General features: G+C 52.6%; 2 protein-coding genes across 6 annotated transcripts in view; both read right to left on the bottom strand.

Moving 5' to 3' along the window:
* The window catches only part of SYTL4 (synaptotagmin like 4), a 540,572-nt gene that overhangs the window by 416,901 nt on the left and 108,043 nt on the right, over positions 1-15,628 (bottom strand). The gene's annotated exons all lie outside the window — the stretch shown is intronic.
* PCDH19 (protocadherin 19) overlaps positions 9,296-15,628 on the bottom strand; it is a 62,335-nt gene continuing 56,002 nt past the window's right edge. The window contains exons 5-6 of one of the 2 annotated variants that reach the window (XR_013775930.1): positions 12,448-13,091; positions 9,296-12,276 (exon numbers count right to left, since the gene is read on the bottom strand). Coding sequence is in view for 1 of the 2 variants with exons in the window: in XM_079318554.1 (XP_079174680.1) it covers positions 12,514-13,091 (578 nt within the window). In the remaining variant the exon portion in view is untranslated. Of the gene's footprint in view, positions 12,277-12,410; positions 13,092-15,628 lie in introns of those variants that run through there. The other variant, XM_079318554.1, reaches the window with a different exon arrangement.

Raw genomic sequence — 15,628 nt, 5'->3', positions numbered from 1 at the left:
ATCTCTGACTTCTATTAGTCTGTGACAAGACTTAAAAGGTCAGCCAGTCCACCCCTTTACTAATGCAGGATTATTCCCCTCAGCACAGTGCCTGTTACTTTGCCCAGTCCAGTTTTAAATGAAAAGCCTTGCAAAACTTCCTCTTCCCCAGGACCATTATCCTCCCAATTCTAATGTGTTTCTTTTTGTCAATAGTTCTGTCAGTATAATGAAATCCTCACTGTGCTAAATTGCTAAAAAAGATCTAAAAGTCGAATCTTCTTCTAATATGACATGAAAGTGCCAGTATAAAAATAGGATTGTATTAGCGATTCTCCACTGTATTGTATTAACATCCTATTTCACTTAAGGGAGGCAGGACTGAATTATCTGCGGATTCCTCCAGCCACCACTGGTACAGAGCTGGGTATTTGGGGTTCAGAGCTGCATGACTTCCATTAAAGCAACACAATAAAATCCTCTGCGGCGTGCAAAATGCTGACAGAAGCGTTTGGGGCACGTGCCAAGCACGGAGCCCAACCCTGGTGTTCTTGCACCCAAACCCACAGGCTCTGCAAAGGGATGGGGAAAGCAGGGTGGGGAGGTGGGTGGCAAAACATGAGGCCCCAGGGGTGGGAAAGAGGGCAAACAAGAGACTAAGAAAATGCCAAAATGGAAATATCCACCGTGGAAGCAAGTGTGGGGGCTGCCCAAGACAGGTGAGAGAAGGGAAGAGCTGGCAGCAGAGCCTTTGCCTCCTCAGCACCATGAAACTGGGCACCTGCAGCCAGTTCAGACAGCATGCAGGAAGGGCTCTGATGCTCACACCTCTCTTCTCCTGGCACCCTTGGATGGGTGGGGAGCAGTTTCTGAGCAGGCAGAAAGCAGGGGTGGCACTCAGAGCTCTCTGAGCCCTGGCCCAGCTCAGCAGAGGGTGTGCACAGCCTGTGCTGCTCAAACACAGATCCTTCCCCTCTGCACCGGCTCTGAACAGGCTTTCAAATGAGAAACTTTGTACAGCCTGTTCCTGTCAGGATCCAGCAGAAGTTAATACAGATTTTCACTTTACCTTGCAATAAAACTCAACACTAGCACAGCCCCATTTTCCTGTAAGCCAAGTCTGAATACTCTGAAGGCCCCTGAGCTTCAGTGAAGCTGTGGGAAACATCCCATTTACCAGGAATCTGGAGAAAAAAAAAAAAAGGCTTCATCTTGTTTCAGCCCACTTCTAGTCACTATTCCCAGCATGTTCTACAGCCGTGCCCTCCCTGGGATTTACTGGGGCTTATTTTCCCAACACATGCTCCTTCATTGCTATTCTTTTTCTTCTTTTCCTTTTCTTTCCCCTCTTTTTTTTTTTTTTTTTTTTTTTTTTTTTGTTAACTGCATAGCAGAAAGCTATTGAGCAGAAAGCCAGTGGGAAACCACAGCTATTGTATCTCTGGTTCAGTTCCTTATCTGCTGAGGGGTCCTTTTGTGATTGTGTTGTGGAAGGACACGGAGACAGTGCCTTTTATCACCAGCACAGCATCTCTGGAATGAAAGGAGAGGCAGCAGGGATGCAGATGTGACGTTAAAGTATAAAAATCCACCATATGGTAAAGATTGCTTCAGCTACAGTCTGGTCAAGATGTTGACACTTTGGTTATGAAAAGCAATATGTATCTCTCTCCTGGTGGTTTCTGTTCAAATTAAATGTTTTGTATCAGGCAGAGAACTAATAAAGAGCCAGGTTTTCCCTCGACAGAGGACTAGTAACAAATATGGAGTAATGTGAAAGCTGACTTGAAAATTACTATTCCCAAAGATGCAATAAATGTAGAGATAAGATTTGCTTAGAGGACTGGAATGAGATAAATGCTAAAGGTGCTGCTGGTGGGGAAGAGAGTCCAAGGAGAGCGAGCAAAAGTGAAAAAGGAGCATTTAAGAAACACAGCCCGACCTGTCAGTGTTTCTGTTAACACTGAATACCTCCCGGATACCAGGCACTGCAAACCCTCCTCCTTCCACAGCCCAGCACAAGCAGAGGACCAGGAAAAATTAATATTAAAAAAATAAAGGGTATCGGGATGTCAACCACCGAGTGGCCCAGCAAAAAGCATCTCCTGCCTCTGCCAGGGCTGTGGGCAGGGATGCAGTGCCCAGCCCTGGGGGTGTGGGGATGCTGCAGGGCTCGGGCACAGCCCCTGCCCCGGGACCCGCAGGGACCCAGAGGCAGCTGGGAACGGGAAACTGAGGCACGAACCCAGCGCTGAACCATCCGCCCTGGAGGCTCGGCCATTCCAGCCTGGCTCAGGCTAAAATCAACTCTGCCCACGGAATGCGGAGCAGCCCGGAACGCGAGCCCCGCGCCTCCCCTAATGCGAGCTAACAGCAGCGCCGATGACTTATTAAAGAGCAGATCAAGCAATATCCCAGCTCTCTTTGGAGACTTCAAAAGCAGCTGAACGCCGGCAGTATCCTGGATAAAGGCGCAGCTTTGCTGTACCATGCGCCTCGGGGATGTTCCCTGTGCCAGCGGAGGGGAGCGGCGCTGCCCTGGGGACATCCCTGCAGAGGTGGCACCTGCCACCACCCAGCCCAGCATGGCCCTCCCTGTCACCCTGCTCGTGGCTGCCAGCCAGCCCCCATCACCTCCGAGGTAGATGAATTTACTAGGCAGCAAGAAGAAAGGATTGAAAATTTGAAAAAACAAAAAAATTAAATTGGAAAAAATTATTTTGTGGGGGGTTTTTTGTTGGTTTTTTTTTATTCTTTTTGGGTTTTTTCCCCTGGGAGGCTCTCTCAGCACAGGCTGGCAGGGCTGGGGCAGACAGAAGAACCAGTGTGCTCTGATGGAGACCTTGGAACTCACTGAGACAGCAAAGAATGTCCTCCACCAGCAGATGACATTTCCCACTGACAAGCAGGGAACCAAAGTTCCATGGCCAAAGTCTCTACCCCAGCCTGAGATTGATAGGAGATTTATTATTGATTCACTGTGGCCAGAATTTCATCCTGTGATTTAAACCTAACTCCTCCAAAGAGAATAAGATCAATTTTAGAGAGAATCAAATACATAAAGAGCAGCCTTTGAGCTGGTGTGCAGCAGACACAGAGAGGGGAGTTTTAAAAAAGGTTGTTTCCTTATCAGGAGAGTTAGAGAAAAAAAGAAAAAAAACCTGGAGGATGTTGTTTGCTCATTTTCCCTTTCTCAGCCAAAACAACCCTGTCTCTGCCTGCTCTCCCCATGGGCACAAGGAGTGGAGCAGCAGAGGGTTTCTGCTGGCAGTGCCAGGATGAAGCTGTGCAGTTCCCAGCCCTGGATCCCCACCCCAGCCAGCCCCCCAAGGTGCTCCCTGCCCCGTGAAGCTGCAGCAGCAGCACAGCAGCTCTGACGGGCTGGGGGCTCACACCCACCAAGGCTGCACAGTGATGGGCACAGGGAGTCCCTGCCCCTGGTACCTCCACATTTAGGGGATATGAGCTCCCACCAACCACCCTCCATTCCTCCTGTCTGGGAAGCTGAAAACCCTTGCACCAAGCTTCTGTCTTGGAGGTTTTATTATCATAATTCCTTTTTATTTTTGCCTTGGAAGACAATTCATCGCCACCAGGCAGCATAGATTGGCCTCTGCCAAGGCTGATGATCTGCTTGTGTGCTGTTTTCCCCTAAAGCACAGGTCCAACTTGGAGCTCCTGATGCCCTAGAGCTTTGCAAGGGATCAGTCTGGTGTTTGACCCTCTGCTGCCATCCCAGGCACCTTCCCTTGCCCTGGCCAGGAGCTCCTGCCAGCACCATGGCAGAGGATTCTGCAAGCAGCCACCCCCCTGCCCATTATTTAACTGCAATCCAGAGACAATTTTTCTTGGGAAAAGCTTTTAAGCTTGATCAGTGATGGGGTTAATATTGTTTGCCCTGTGTCTCAATTTTTTATCTGTATTAATGGAAACTGCCACTGCAGGGTTTTCCATAGCAGCACCACAGTGCTGCTTTCTTGGGCTGTTTTATTTTCCAGGCTGGGTTGCAGTGAGTGATCACTCTGCAGCACAGCAGATCACAGAAGCTGCCCAGACACCCCTGCCAGTGGTGTGATGTCTCCCCTAAAGCCCAGAGTTTGTCCCCAAAGAGCCACCTGTCCTGCAGAGCCCGTTCCATCAGCAGGAGGAGGGAGCTGGGCAGGCTGCAGCAGCAGAGGTGAGCTCTGTAATTGTGCACCTGCCTGTGTTTGTTCTGCCACAGCTCTTTGGGGACACTCGCTTACAGCACGTTCAGAAGGAAAGGACAACACAAAACAAAAAGCAGCTGCAAGTTAAACAAGTGGAAACCCACAGGGGCTGCTGAGGAACTTGGACTCTGGTTCCTGCCAAGGCAGGCAGGCAGCTGATCCAGCACCTTCCCCACCAGCACCAGACACGGGAGCAGAACCTGGATCCAGACAACAGAAAAGCAACACAGGGACCATCACTGCCCCTCTGGGCCCACAACAAGCCCTAAGCAGAGCTCTACTTCTAACAGATATTATATATATTTTTGCTCTATGCTTTCACACCTTTGATTCCTCCAATTCATTTGTTCTTGTCTTTATGGGCTTAACAGAGTATACAATAAGTCATTGTTCCTTAATCCAGCTTGGCTCTATTTAGATATTCCAGTTTAACATCAAATGCAATATAGAATAATGTACAGAAGAAACAGGAACAAGATCAGTGTCTCTGAGCCTTGCCCACTGAGGGCTGCCTGCTTGCTTTGCTGATTTATTCTCTCACTGAGCTGGTCCTCACTGCAGCCAGAGGCACAGCAGGGTGGGGGCTCTGCACCTGCACCCCTGGAAACTCTCCCGTGGGAGAGGGACAGCCAGGAACCCTCTCCTAGGGAGGGTGGGCAGCTGATGGATTCCCACAGGTCCCTGGGGAGTGCAGCCACCAGAGCTCCCCTGGGTCAGCAGGGCCACAGCCAGCCCTGCCTGGCCAAATTCCCATCCCAGGGACTCGCTGCACCCCGGGATGCCTCACTCGGGATCCAGACAAGCAGTGAGATCCAGCACATCCCCAGGGACCAGCGTGTTTCTAGGTGAAACTCGATAAAAACGGGATAAAACGTTCCCAGACAGTAGCGATCTCTATAAAAATGGGATACAACGTTCACAGACAGGAGCAATCCCGATAAAACGGGATAAAATGCTCCCAGACAGAAGCAATCCGGACAAAAACGGGATAAACATTCCCAGAGAAGCCATCTCTATAAAAAAGGAATAAAACGTTCCCAGACTGGCGATCTCTATGAAAATGGGATAAAACGTTCCCAGAAAGTGGCGATACCGATAAAAACGGGATAAAACGTTCCCAGAAAGGGGCGATCTCGATAAAAACGAGATAAAACGTTCCCAGGCAGCAGCGATCCCGAAAAAAACGGGATAAAACGTCCCCAGACAGCAGCGATCCCGATAAAACGGGACGGAACGCTCCCGGGCAGCGGCGATCCCGTTTTTATCCCGCAGCCGCTCGGTCCCTCCCCGCGCCGCCCAGCCCGGGGATGGATGCGGAGCGGCCCCGCTCTGTCGGGGATGCTGCGGGCGTTTGGGGACAGGGGACAGTGACAACCGACCGGGGAGCACAGCAGGGACACGTCCCACACCCGACATCTCCAATCCCCAGCCAGCACAGCGGGAGGATGGGTCTTGGGGCGGAGGGAGGGGACTAAATCGGGAGCAAACTCCGCACCCGCAAGGCTCCGGCAGTTGTGGATGGGGCTGGGATGCCACGAGAAAAATCTTCTGTCCGCGGGGGTTTCAGCCCCGTCTCATCAGTCAGCCCATGCCCAGCCCTGGGCTGGGGGTCTGCACAGCCCCCCAGTGACCCCACTCAGCCTGGGCAGACCCCCAGCCCTACCTGAGCGACCCCTCCCCAAACACGCTCAGTTCCCGAGCAACTCCTCCCCAAACACGCTCAGTTCCTACCTGGCAGCCCAGTCCATGGTGCTGGCACAGCTCTGGCTGCAGCTCCTCGGTGCAGGCAGGGTCACAGTTTGGGAATGCTGCAACATCCCAGCGCCTCCAGGGCACGGGAGCTGCTCTGCTGCAGCACCACTGCTCCCCAGACCTGCTGCAAACCACCCCCTGGAACAAGCACCAACCTCCCTCCCACAGCCTGGATTTATCTCCTTTTACCCACCTGCCAATGACTCACTGATGTGGGAGCAGACGGGCTGCAGGTGCTGGCTGTGAACCATCACCTGTGGTCTCGGTGCCACACACTTGTGACCAGGCTGGCCCCGGGTCAGTCAGACCCTGCTGGGTCACAGTGGTGGGTTACCTGCAGCTGGTTACCTGCAGCTGGTTACCTGCAGCTGGCCTCTGTCCCTGGCTGTCCCTGTCAGGCAGGATGATGCTTGGTGTGTCTTCCCACCCCAGGGAAAGGGCTTCCCACACCACTGCTCTTGTTCCAGTTCCACCTTGACTGAGTGAGCAGAGACCTTGTGGGAGCATTTATCCTGGTAGCCACAAAGTGCTCAATGTGTAAATGTGGTCCCTGAACCACTGTTAATGCAGAGGCAGTGGATGCTCCTCACCATCTCCTGAAAAACTACAGAAAATAAATTCTCTGCCATGCCTCAGTGGAGAAGTGTGTGTTGGAGGTGCTCATCCCTCTCACAGCCGTGCTTCCCTTGCAGTGAAGGTGGCAGTGCCAGGGACCAGCACTGTGCCCAAGGGGGCTCCGAGCCTGCCTGCCCCAGTGATCACAGCTGGGGATGGTGATGATCCCTCCTCAGCACCAGGGAAGTTCTGCCTGAGGTTTGCAGCCCCTTGGGTGCCAAAAGTGACCAGCCAGGAGACAGGGACAGGGCTGGGGTGGCTTCTGCAGGATCAGCACCTGGAGCCATCAAAGCAAACCCACTGAGGCGTACTTAACCAAACACTTACTTTCCATTTTATTCAATAATTGCTTTAATACTAAAATGCATTAGATGCTCAAAGCAGAGAAAAGAAAATCACATTTAGGTGGAAAACAAAGTCCTCATCAGATGAAAAAATCCCAATGTGGCAGGTACACCATTTGGAAACAGAATCATAATAATTTAATAAAGCTGCTTTATCATCTTCATAAAATAGACAGAACGGTGATTCTTTTTTTTTTTTTCCTTTTCCATTTTGTTGTTTACAATGATTCAATCACTGTGAAAATGTACATAACATACATATCAGAATATACAACAATTTATTCTTCATATACTCGGCAACGGAGACACCATGACGAGACCAACCGCGCTCGGTGCCGCGGCCACCAGGGGAGGGGGGCTGCTCAGAGATTTGGGAGGGTGCTGGAGCCTGATCCTGGCTGGGATCACTGAACATCCCTGGAGGGTGCTGGAGCCTGATCCCAGCTGGGATCAGCTGAACATCCCTGGAGGGTGCTGGAGCCTGATCCCAGCTGGGATCAGCTGAACATCCCTGGAGGGTGCTGGAGCCTGATCCCAGCTGGGATCACTGAACATCCCTGGAGGGTGCTGGAGCCTGATCCTGGCTGGGATCAGCAGAGCATCCCTGGAGGGTGCTGGAGCCTGTTCCAGGCTCAGATCAGCTGAGCATTCCTGGAGGGTGCTGGAGCCTGTTCCAGGCTCAGATCAGCTGAACATCCCTGGAGGGTGCTGGAGCCTGTTCCAGGCTCAGATCAGCTGAGCATCCCTGGAGGGTGCTGGAGCCTGTTCCAGGCTCAGCTGAACATCCCTGGAGGGTGCTGGAGCCTGTTCCAGGCTCAGCTGAGCATCCCTGGAGGGTGCTGGAGCCTGTTCCAGGCTCAGATCAGCTGAACATCCCTGGAGGGTGCTGGAGCCTGATCCCAGCTCAGATCAGCTGAACATCCCTGGAGGGTGCTGGAGCCTGTTCCAGGCTCAGATCAGCTGAGCATCCCTGGAGGGTGCTGGAGCCTGTTCCAGGCTCAGCTGAACATCCCTGGAGGGTGCTGGAGCCTGTTCCAGGCTCAGCTGAGCATCCCTGGAGGGTGCTGGAGCCTGTTCCAGGCTCAGCTGAACATCCCTGGAGGGTGCTGGAGCCTGTTCCAGGCTCAGCTGAACATCCCTGGAGGGTGCTGGAGCCTGTTCCAGGCTCAGATCAGCTGAACATCCCTGGAGGGTGCTGGAGCCTGTTCCAGGCTCGGCTCAGCTGAGCATCCCCGGAGGGTGCTGGAGCCTGTTCCAGGCTCAGATCAGCTGAGCATCCCTGGAGGGTGCTGGAGCCTGTTCCAGGCTCGGCTCAGCTGAGCATCCCTGGAGGGTGCTGGAGCCTGTTCCAGGCTCAGATCAGCTGAACATCCCTGGAGGGTGCTGGAGCCTGTTCCAGGCTCGGCTCAGCTGAGCATCCCTGGAGGGTGCTGGAGCCTGTTCCAGGCTCAGATCAGCTGAACATCCCTGGAGGGTGCTGGAGCCTGTTCCAGGCTCGGCTCAGCTGAGCATCCCTGGAGGGTGCTGGAGCCTGTTCCAGGCTCAGATCAGCTGAAATCAGCTGATGCTCTCAGCTCGGGCTCAGGCTCAGCAGGGCTGGCAGCGGGGGCGGCCGCGCCTCTCCCCGGCGGTTCTGCAGCTCAGCTTGGATCAGAGATTACCCAGAGCAGCTGGAGCAACAAGACCATCAATTTTCCCCAATGACAGACAAATGTGTTTCCATTCAAAATTAGGATTGTTTTTTTTCTCTCTCTTCCCCCCACCACCTCCAACCCCCAAGAATAATTTCAACATATTGATCAGACAGTGTGTTCTTCACCAAAGCAACTCGTTTCCTATTTGGAAAAATAAAAATTAAAAAAAGAGAGAAAGGAATCCACTTTTGCACAAAGTGTGATCCACAGGCCACCTCCAGCTCACAACAAACAGGGAATGGCAACAACCTCAGCAGACAGTGCTTGGGGGGGATTATTCCAGCCATCACATGTGTCCCCCAGCCCTCCACCATCCCCTCACCATCCCTCCACCATCCCCTCACCATCCCCTGACCATCCCCTCACCATCCCCTCACCATCCCCTCCCCATCCCCTCACCATCCCCTGACCATCCCCTGACCATCCCCTCACCATCCCCTGACCATCCCCTCACCATCCCTCCCCCATCCCCTCACCATCCCCTGACCATCCCCTCACCATCCCCTGACCATCCCCTGACCATCCCCTCACCATCCCCTCACCATCCCTCCACCATCCCCTCACCATCCCCTGACCATCCCCTCACCATCCCCTCACCATCCCCTCCCCATCCCCTCACCATCCCCTCCCCATCCCCTCACCATCCCTCCCCCATCCCCTCACCATCCCTCCCCCATCCCCTCACCATCCCCTCACCATCTGAGGACAGGTTGAAGTTATTAAAGAGCACAATAATTACATCTGGAACCCTTCCAAAGAGCCTTCCTGCCCGCCCTGCAGCTCGGAACAGTTTTTGCATGGCCAGTTTTGATGCAAGTAGGGAAAAAAACCAAGAGACTGTGATTTGCCCAGGAGCCTGAACTCATCTGGAGTGACACAGAGGGACAGTGACAGAGTACCAAAATATTCAGGAGAGGGCCAAGGCAGCAAAAGCAGGGCTGCTCTCTGGGTGTCCCCTCGGCCCCGTGCAGCAAGGCAGTACCAGGGAAAGGCCCCTCGCTCACATCCCCCACTGCAGCCTGGGTCAGCCCAGAAAACTGCTGTTTAAATGATTTTCTTGGAGGCATAAGGGTTTACTGACCTCTTTAATGCCCCCTTTTAATACAGAATTATTTCACGTTCTTTCTCGGCTGTGCTTTTATTCAGAGTGGCAAGGAACATTTCCTCTGGGTAAATTAGAGAAATGTTTCTATTTTTTCTTTTTTTTTTTTTTTTCCCTCTCTTCCTTTTCAGTTAGCATCTATTTTTCATCCGAAGCACAAGGCTGGTGGTGGCAGCTCTGCAGGCAGGGGGCAGGAATTAAGGGCTGGTGTTTTTCCAGGCAGCTGGGGGTGCTGCTGATGATGATGATGATGGTGATGATGATGGGGCACGTGGGGGAGACCCACACTCCCTCCATGGGTCCCCTCCAAAGGGGTGGGTGATGATGGGGCCACATGGAGTCATGGGGCATTGCAGGCTCTGTCTCTCAGCAAACACACTGGAGAAGTTTCCCCCCCCCCCAAAAAAACCCACCCAGAGCTGACAAAACCAGGTAACATCAGAATAAACTCAGCTTAAGAGCTACAGAACACCCAGTTACTCCAACAGCCCCGAGCCAGCCCCTCTCCTCTTTGCTTCTGTTGCAATAAAACACACATTTGGGCAAAAAAAAGCAGAAATAAATGACAGCAGTAACAGTACACAGGCAGGAAACACAGCGGGAACAGAAATAACATATCCCTGAAAAATGGGCTCAGAATGCAGAAGGGGGGACAAAACCCCCAGATTGCTTTCTGGAGGGATGCAGGACATCATGTTAACAGGTGGGATGGGAGCTGAATGAGGTAGTCATCACACCAGTGAGGGAAGCATCACAAATTTCATTAGACAGCTGGTTTTTTGCTGATTCTTTCCCAATTCCTGGCCCTAGCAAGTGGCAGGGGAAACAGGCTGACTCTGGACCTGTCTTGGACCAGCTGTGGCTTCAGGCAACATCAATCTGCCCTGAAGAAATAAATGGCTGGAGTTTAATTTTATTTTGAGGATAATAACTGCTGGAACTTGTTTTCTTGTTGTTTTTTCATGTAAATAAATCAAGTAACAAATACTTGATCATGATATGTAGACCTAGAAAGACTCTTTCTCTAGAAACCACTAATTTCAACTTGCTGGTACAGCAAACATTGGCAAGAGCTATACATTTTTCCTTCCATAATCAATTTTAAATTCTAGGAAACATTATTGAGGGTAGGAAAAATCTGTTCAGTGAAGGGTTAACAATAATAGCAATAATAATAATAATAATAATAATAATACACTAACTGAAATCCTCCTACCTTACTCATACCTCACTGAGGAATCATCACTGCAAGAGAGCAGAGAGCTGTGGAATCCCTTCCCTCTCTCCCTTCTACAAAATGGCTATTAAAGTAGCTCAATTTTCAAATCAATTTTATATGAGTAGATTTGTACCCACACAAAAAAAGTCCTTAATTATGAGAAAAAATAAAGAATTGCTTTAATTTTTTCTCCATTAAGAAGGCACATTAATTGAATTAGTAGCGTTGTTACATATCACCTGTCTGCCCCTAAATTAACATCACTATTGCTCATTCCATACTATTTATGATGCAGGGATAGAAAGAAATTGAACAGTCTCAAATCCATGATGTCATACCTACATACACACACTTGGCATAATCATGGCTAGGAAAAGCTGACTTGGAAGTGTGTGTGTCTAATTGAGGAGGTAATTCAGATCTCTTAAAATAATTCCATCTCTTTGACTTGGAAATGACTGGAGGCGAGGGATATCTAAATCTGGGAACTGGAAAAAAAACCAAAATAACCAATTCTGGAAAAGAAAAAAAAAAAAAAAAAACCTTTCCATGCATTGCCTTGAAATGATGAGAAACGGGTAAGGGGAAAAGTTCAGCACAGTGCATCTGACAATTGCAACCCAGGCAGGATTTCCCCAAAAACGCCTTCCCACAATGGCCTGGCATTTCCTGCAGGAGCCAGGGGGCTGCAGCTTCCCCAAAGTTTAACTAAGATGATTGTGACTTGGTTTTTTTTTTTTATTCTTTTTTTTTTTTTTAAGCCTGAAAGCCTTTTGCCATCACTAGACATACAGTAATTTGCAATATCAAATACAATAATAGTACAGGTAAGTATGTGACAGCAAAAGGATTCATAAATGCAAGGGTGTCCATAGCAAAACACCAACACCTTAAAATACAAACAAACCTCGTGCTGGGTGAATTCGAGCTGGAACTCACCCGACTGTCACTCTGACAGTCCCACACAAGAAACAGCCGCTACTTTGTCCAGACTACAAAACCGCCGGGGTGGTCACTAAGGATGTCCCAGTGAGGAATTTGCCACTCAATTCTCTCCAGGAATGGAAATTTATCTTCGTTTTGAGATATAAAAATATATAAATTCCGAGGAGGGGATGCCGAGCGCTCCTGAGGACCGGGGGGGGTCTGGCCTCTGCCCCCGCCACCCGCCGCCTCCCAAAAACCGCAACACCCCTGCCGCCCGCCAGACACGGGGGATTGTCACACCAACGACAGCTCCATTTATCAACAACACATCGAGGGAAAGCTTTTAAATACAGCAATCTGTGAACCATTGGTAAGCGATAAAAACAATCTGCGCCGGGAGCGGGGCGGCCCCTCGTGCTCGTCCCCGTGCCGAGTGCTGAGTGCCCTCAGAGGACGGTGTGCCCTCAGTCCCCTCAGAGGACGGTGTCCCCGGTCCCCTCAGAGGACGGTGTCCCCAATCTCCTCAGAGGACGGTGTCCCCGGTCCCCTCAGAGGACGGTGTCCCCGGTCCCCTCAGAGGACGGTGTCCCCAATCTCCTCAGAGGACGGTGTCCCCGCTCTCCTCAGAGGACGGTGTCCCCGCTCTCCTCAGAGGACGGTGTCCTCGGTCCCCTCAGAGCACGATGTCCTTCAGTCTCCGGGCGCCGGGCGAGTCCTTGTCCCGCTCGCGGCGCTCCTGCAGCAGCGGGTTGCCCTCATGGCCGCCGCCCTCGCTGTCCGCGCCGCGGGGCTCTGCCTCGCTGGGCCGCGAGGGGCCGGTCCCGAAGGGCTCCCGCTCCCGGCAGTGCCCGGCGCCGTAGGGCGCGGCCGGCTTGGCCAAGGGGCTCTTGAGGTGCAGGGGCGAGGTGACGGGGCTGACGGCCTCGCAGCCGTTGCCGGCCTCGCGCACGGCGCCGCTCACCTTGGGGCTGCAGGCGGCCGAGTCCACCGTTCGTTTGGCCTTGGCGGCGGGCCGCTCCTCGGCCGCGGGCTCGCCGCCCTCCTTGCCGAAGGTGGCGAAGGTCCTTTTTGCGCTGCAGTCTGCGTAAGGCTCCGCGTCCGCCGCCGAGGCCTCGATGGACAGGGCGATAACGTTGCGGCCGCGCTCGGGGGACTTGGCGCGGCTGGGCGCGGCCGGGCGCGGCATCCAGCAGCGGTCCGAGTGGCCCAGGATGCGGCACTCCTCCCGGCACTGCAAACCCTCGCTCGGCTCTGCGGAGGAAACAACAGGCGCGGTCAGCGGGGCAGCGGCCACCCATCCCTGAGCCACAGCCGGGGGGCTCTGAGCCCTTCGGGGAGAAATCACCCATCCCTGAGCCACAGCCGGGGGGCTCTGAGCCCTTCGGGGGGAAATCACCCATCCCTGAGCCACAGCCGGGGGGTCTGAGCCCTTCGGGGAGAAATCACCCATCCCTGAGCCACAGCCGGGGGGTCTGAGCCCTTCGGGGAGAAATCACCCATCCCTGAGCCACAGCCGGGGGGTCTGAGCCCTTCGGGGAGAAATCACCCATCCCTGAGCCACAGCCGGGGGGTCTGAGCCCTTCGGGGGGAAATCACCCATCCCTGAGCCACAGCCGGGGGCTCTGAGCCCTTCGGGGGGAAATCACCCATCCCTGAGCCACAGCCGGGGGGCTCTGAGCCCTTCAGGGGGAAATCACCCATCCCTGAGCCACAGCCGGGGGCTCTGAGCCCTTCGGGGGGAAATCACCCATCCCTGAGCCACAGCCGGGGGGTCTGAGCCCTTCAGGGGGAAATCACCCATCCCTGAGCCACAGCCGGGGGGCTCTGAGCCCTTCAGGGGGAAATCACCCATCCCTGAGCCACAGCCGGGGGGCTCTGAGCCCTTCGGGGAGAAATCACCCATCCCTGAGCCACAGGGAGAAATCACCCATCCCTGAGCCACAGGGAGAAATCACCCATCCCTGAGCCACAGCCGGGGGGCTCTGAGCCCTTCGGGGGGAAATCACCCATCCCTGAGCCACAGGGAGGAATCACCCATCCCTGAGCCACAGCCGGGGATCTCTGAGCCCTTCGGGGAGAAATCAGAGTGCAGGGATTGAACTGGAGCCTGTGGGTGCATTGAACTCTAATAAACCACTCACACATAAAGTAGAAGTTTAAGTTTTAGTGCAAGGTTAAGTTTTAGGATAAATAAGTTTTAGTGTGAGCTCTAATGCTTTCAGTAAGTAAAAGGTTCAGATACCAAAGTTGCAGTGTGAGTTCTAGTGAAGGCTGAAGAACACATTAATGTTTTCAGTGGAGGCTCCAGGACTGTGGCTGCAGACAGTGCTTAGACACACCAGAGCTATAGTAAGAATATTGCTGACATTTTTCAGATAGAACAAGACAGGTTGTATGCACAGTCTATACATAAACTGGTGTGTTAGGAACTGGAATTCTAGCAGGTTAAGGAGTGGTGGTCTGAGTTTGTGTCTTGGCTTGTTGGGAAGATTCTATCTAAGTTGGTATTGGGGAGAGTTGGTGTTTTTGCCATCGCCTTTTCTGATTTTCCTGCCATTGCTTTCCTTTTTGCTTTTGCTCACCATGATCAGTCAACACCCAAGAAGAAGAGAGGAGCTGCCTCAGCAACATCAGCTTCCCAGGACCTTTGACAAGAGCAGCTTCTACATCTCTTTAGAACTTTACACCAAAACTTAGCATGGACTTTAATGTCCATGACTGCGCCTTTTGAGACTGATGTGCTTCTGCAATAAATAACCTTTTAGCAACTATCAGCTGCTTCACTCATTTTAGAAGATAACCCAACAAAGTTGGTGCCCAGAGATCCTTCACCTCACACTGGGGACACCAGGCTGAGCTGGGTGCTGTGCTCTGCCCCCTCCCGAGCAGAGGGGATCCCACCCCAAACAGCAGTGATGTTCCTCAAACTGCCACCTCAAACAGACTGCAGGTTCATTTCCAGTAGGTTGTGTGTCGCCTGTCACCACCAGAACAGCAGCCTGGAGGAGGAGTGATGGCAGCAAATCCATCACAGCAGGGCTGTCCGTGTGTCAAGCCCTCAGAGCCAGTGGTTCCTGGGTTTAGTGGCCAGTGTGAAAAGCCACCAAGTTTAAAGTTTGGTTTGATGTGACATTTAAGCTTGACTTTTTGCAGAGAAAGGTAAGGAACAGAGGGAGGAAAGAAAAGGGGGAGGAGGGAAAGCTCTCTGTGGTTCTGCTGTATACGTGTTTAAAGTTGTTGCTTAATCCCCACTGACCTCTCACACAACAGAGGCTTTATAAATCTCCAAGATTGTCCACTCCACTGAAGATTAAATGTGTCATTTCCAGTGCTGGGGCTTTATTCATACAGGAGCAATAAAGATTCCTTCTCTGGACTTGGGGCTGTCGTCCCAACACCACTTTACAGTGCAGAAATATGGACTGGTGGTTTAACCCTTTCCCTCCATGCTGAGGCTCCCAGGCGAGTGCAAACCCTCGTTCCCAGGGCCTGCCTGCATTCCTGCACTGTCAGTCACTGCCAGGGGACTGCACAGCCTCACCCCCATCCCAGATGGACAAACCAGGGCTCGGGGAAGCAGCCAGGCTCAGCCAAGTGCAAAGCTGGAAATCAAATTCAGCAGTTTCACCGTGCCCAGCCTTTGCTGAGCGCCCGACCGTGGCTCCTGCAGCATCCTGGCTGCTTTTCAGTCTCAGCTTTTCCTCCATTTGATAAGAGCTTGTAATTGCCCTCCTAAAGCACAGCCCTTCCCCACACAGAGACGTGGCTCCTTCCTGCCACGACCTGCA

This window comes from Erithacus rubecula, assembly GCF_903797595.1.
Source record: "Erithacus rubecula genome assembly, chromosome: 15".
NCBI classification, from domain to species: Eukaryota; Metazoa; Chordata; class Aves; order Passeriformes; family Muscicapidae; genus Erithacus; species Erithacus rubecula.
Note: the sequence above shows the minus strand (reverse complement) of the source record. Positions and strands in the feature narration are given on the sequence as shown.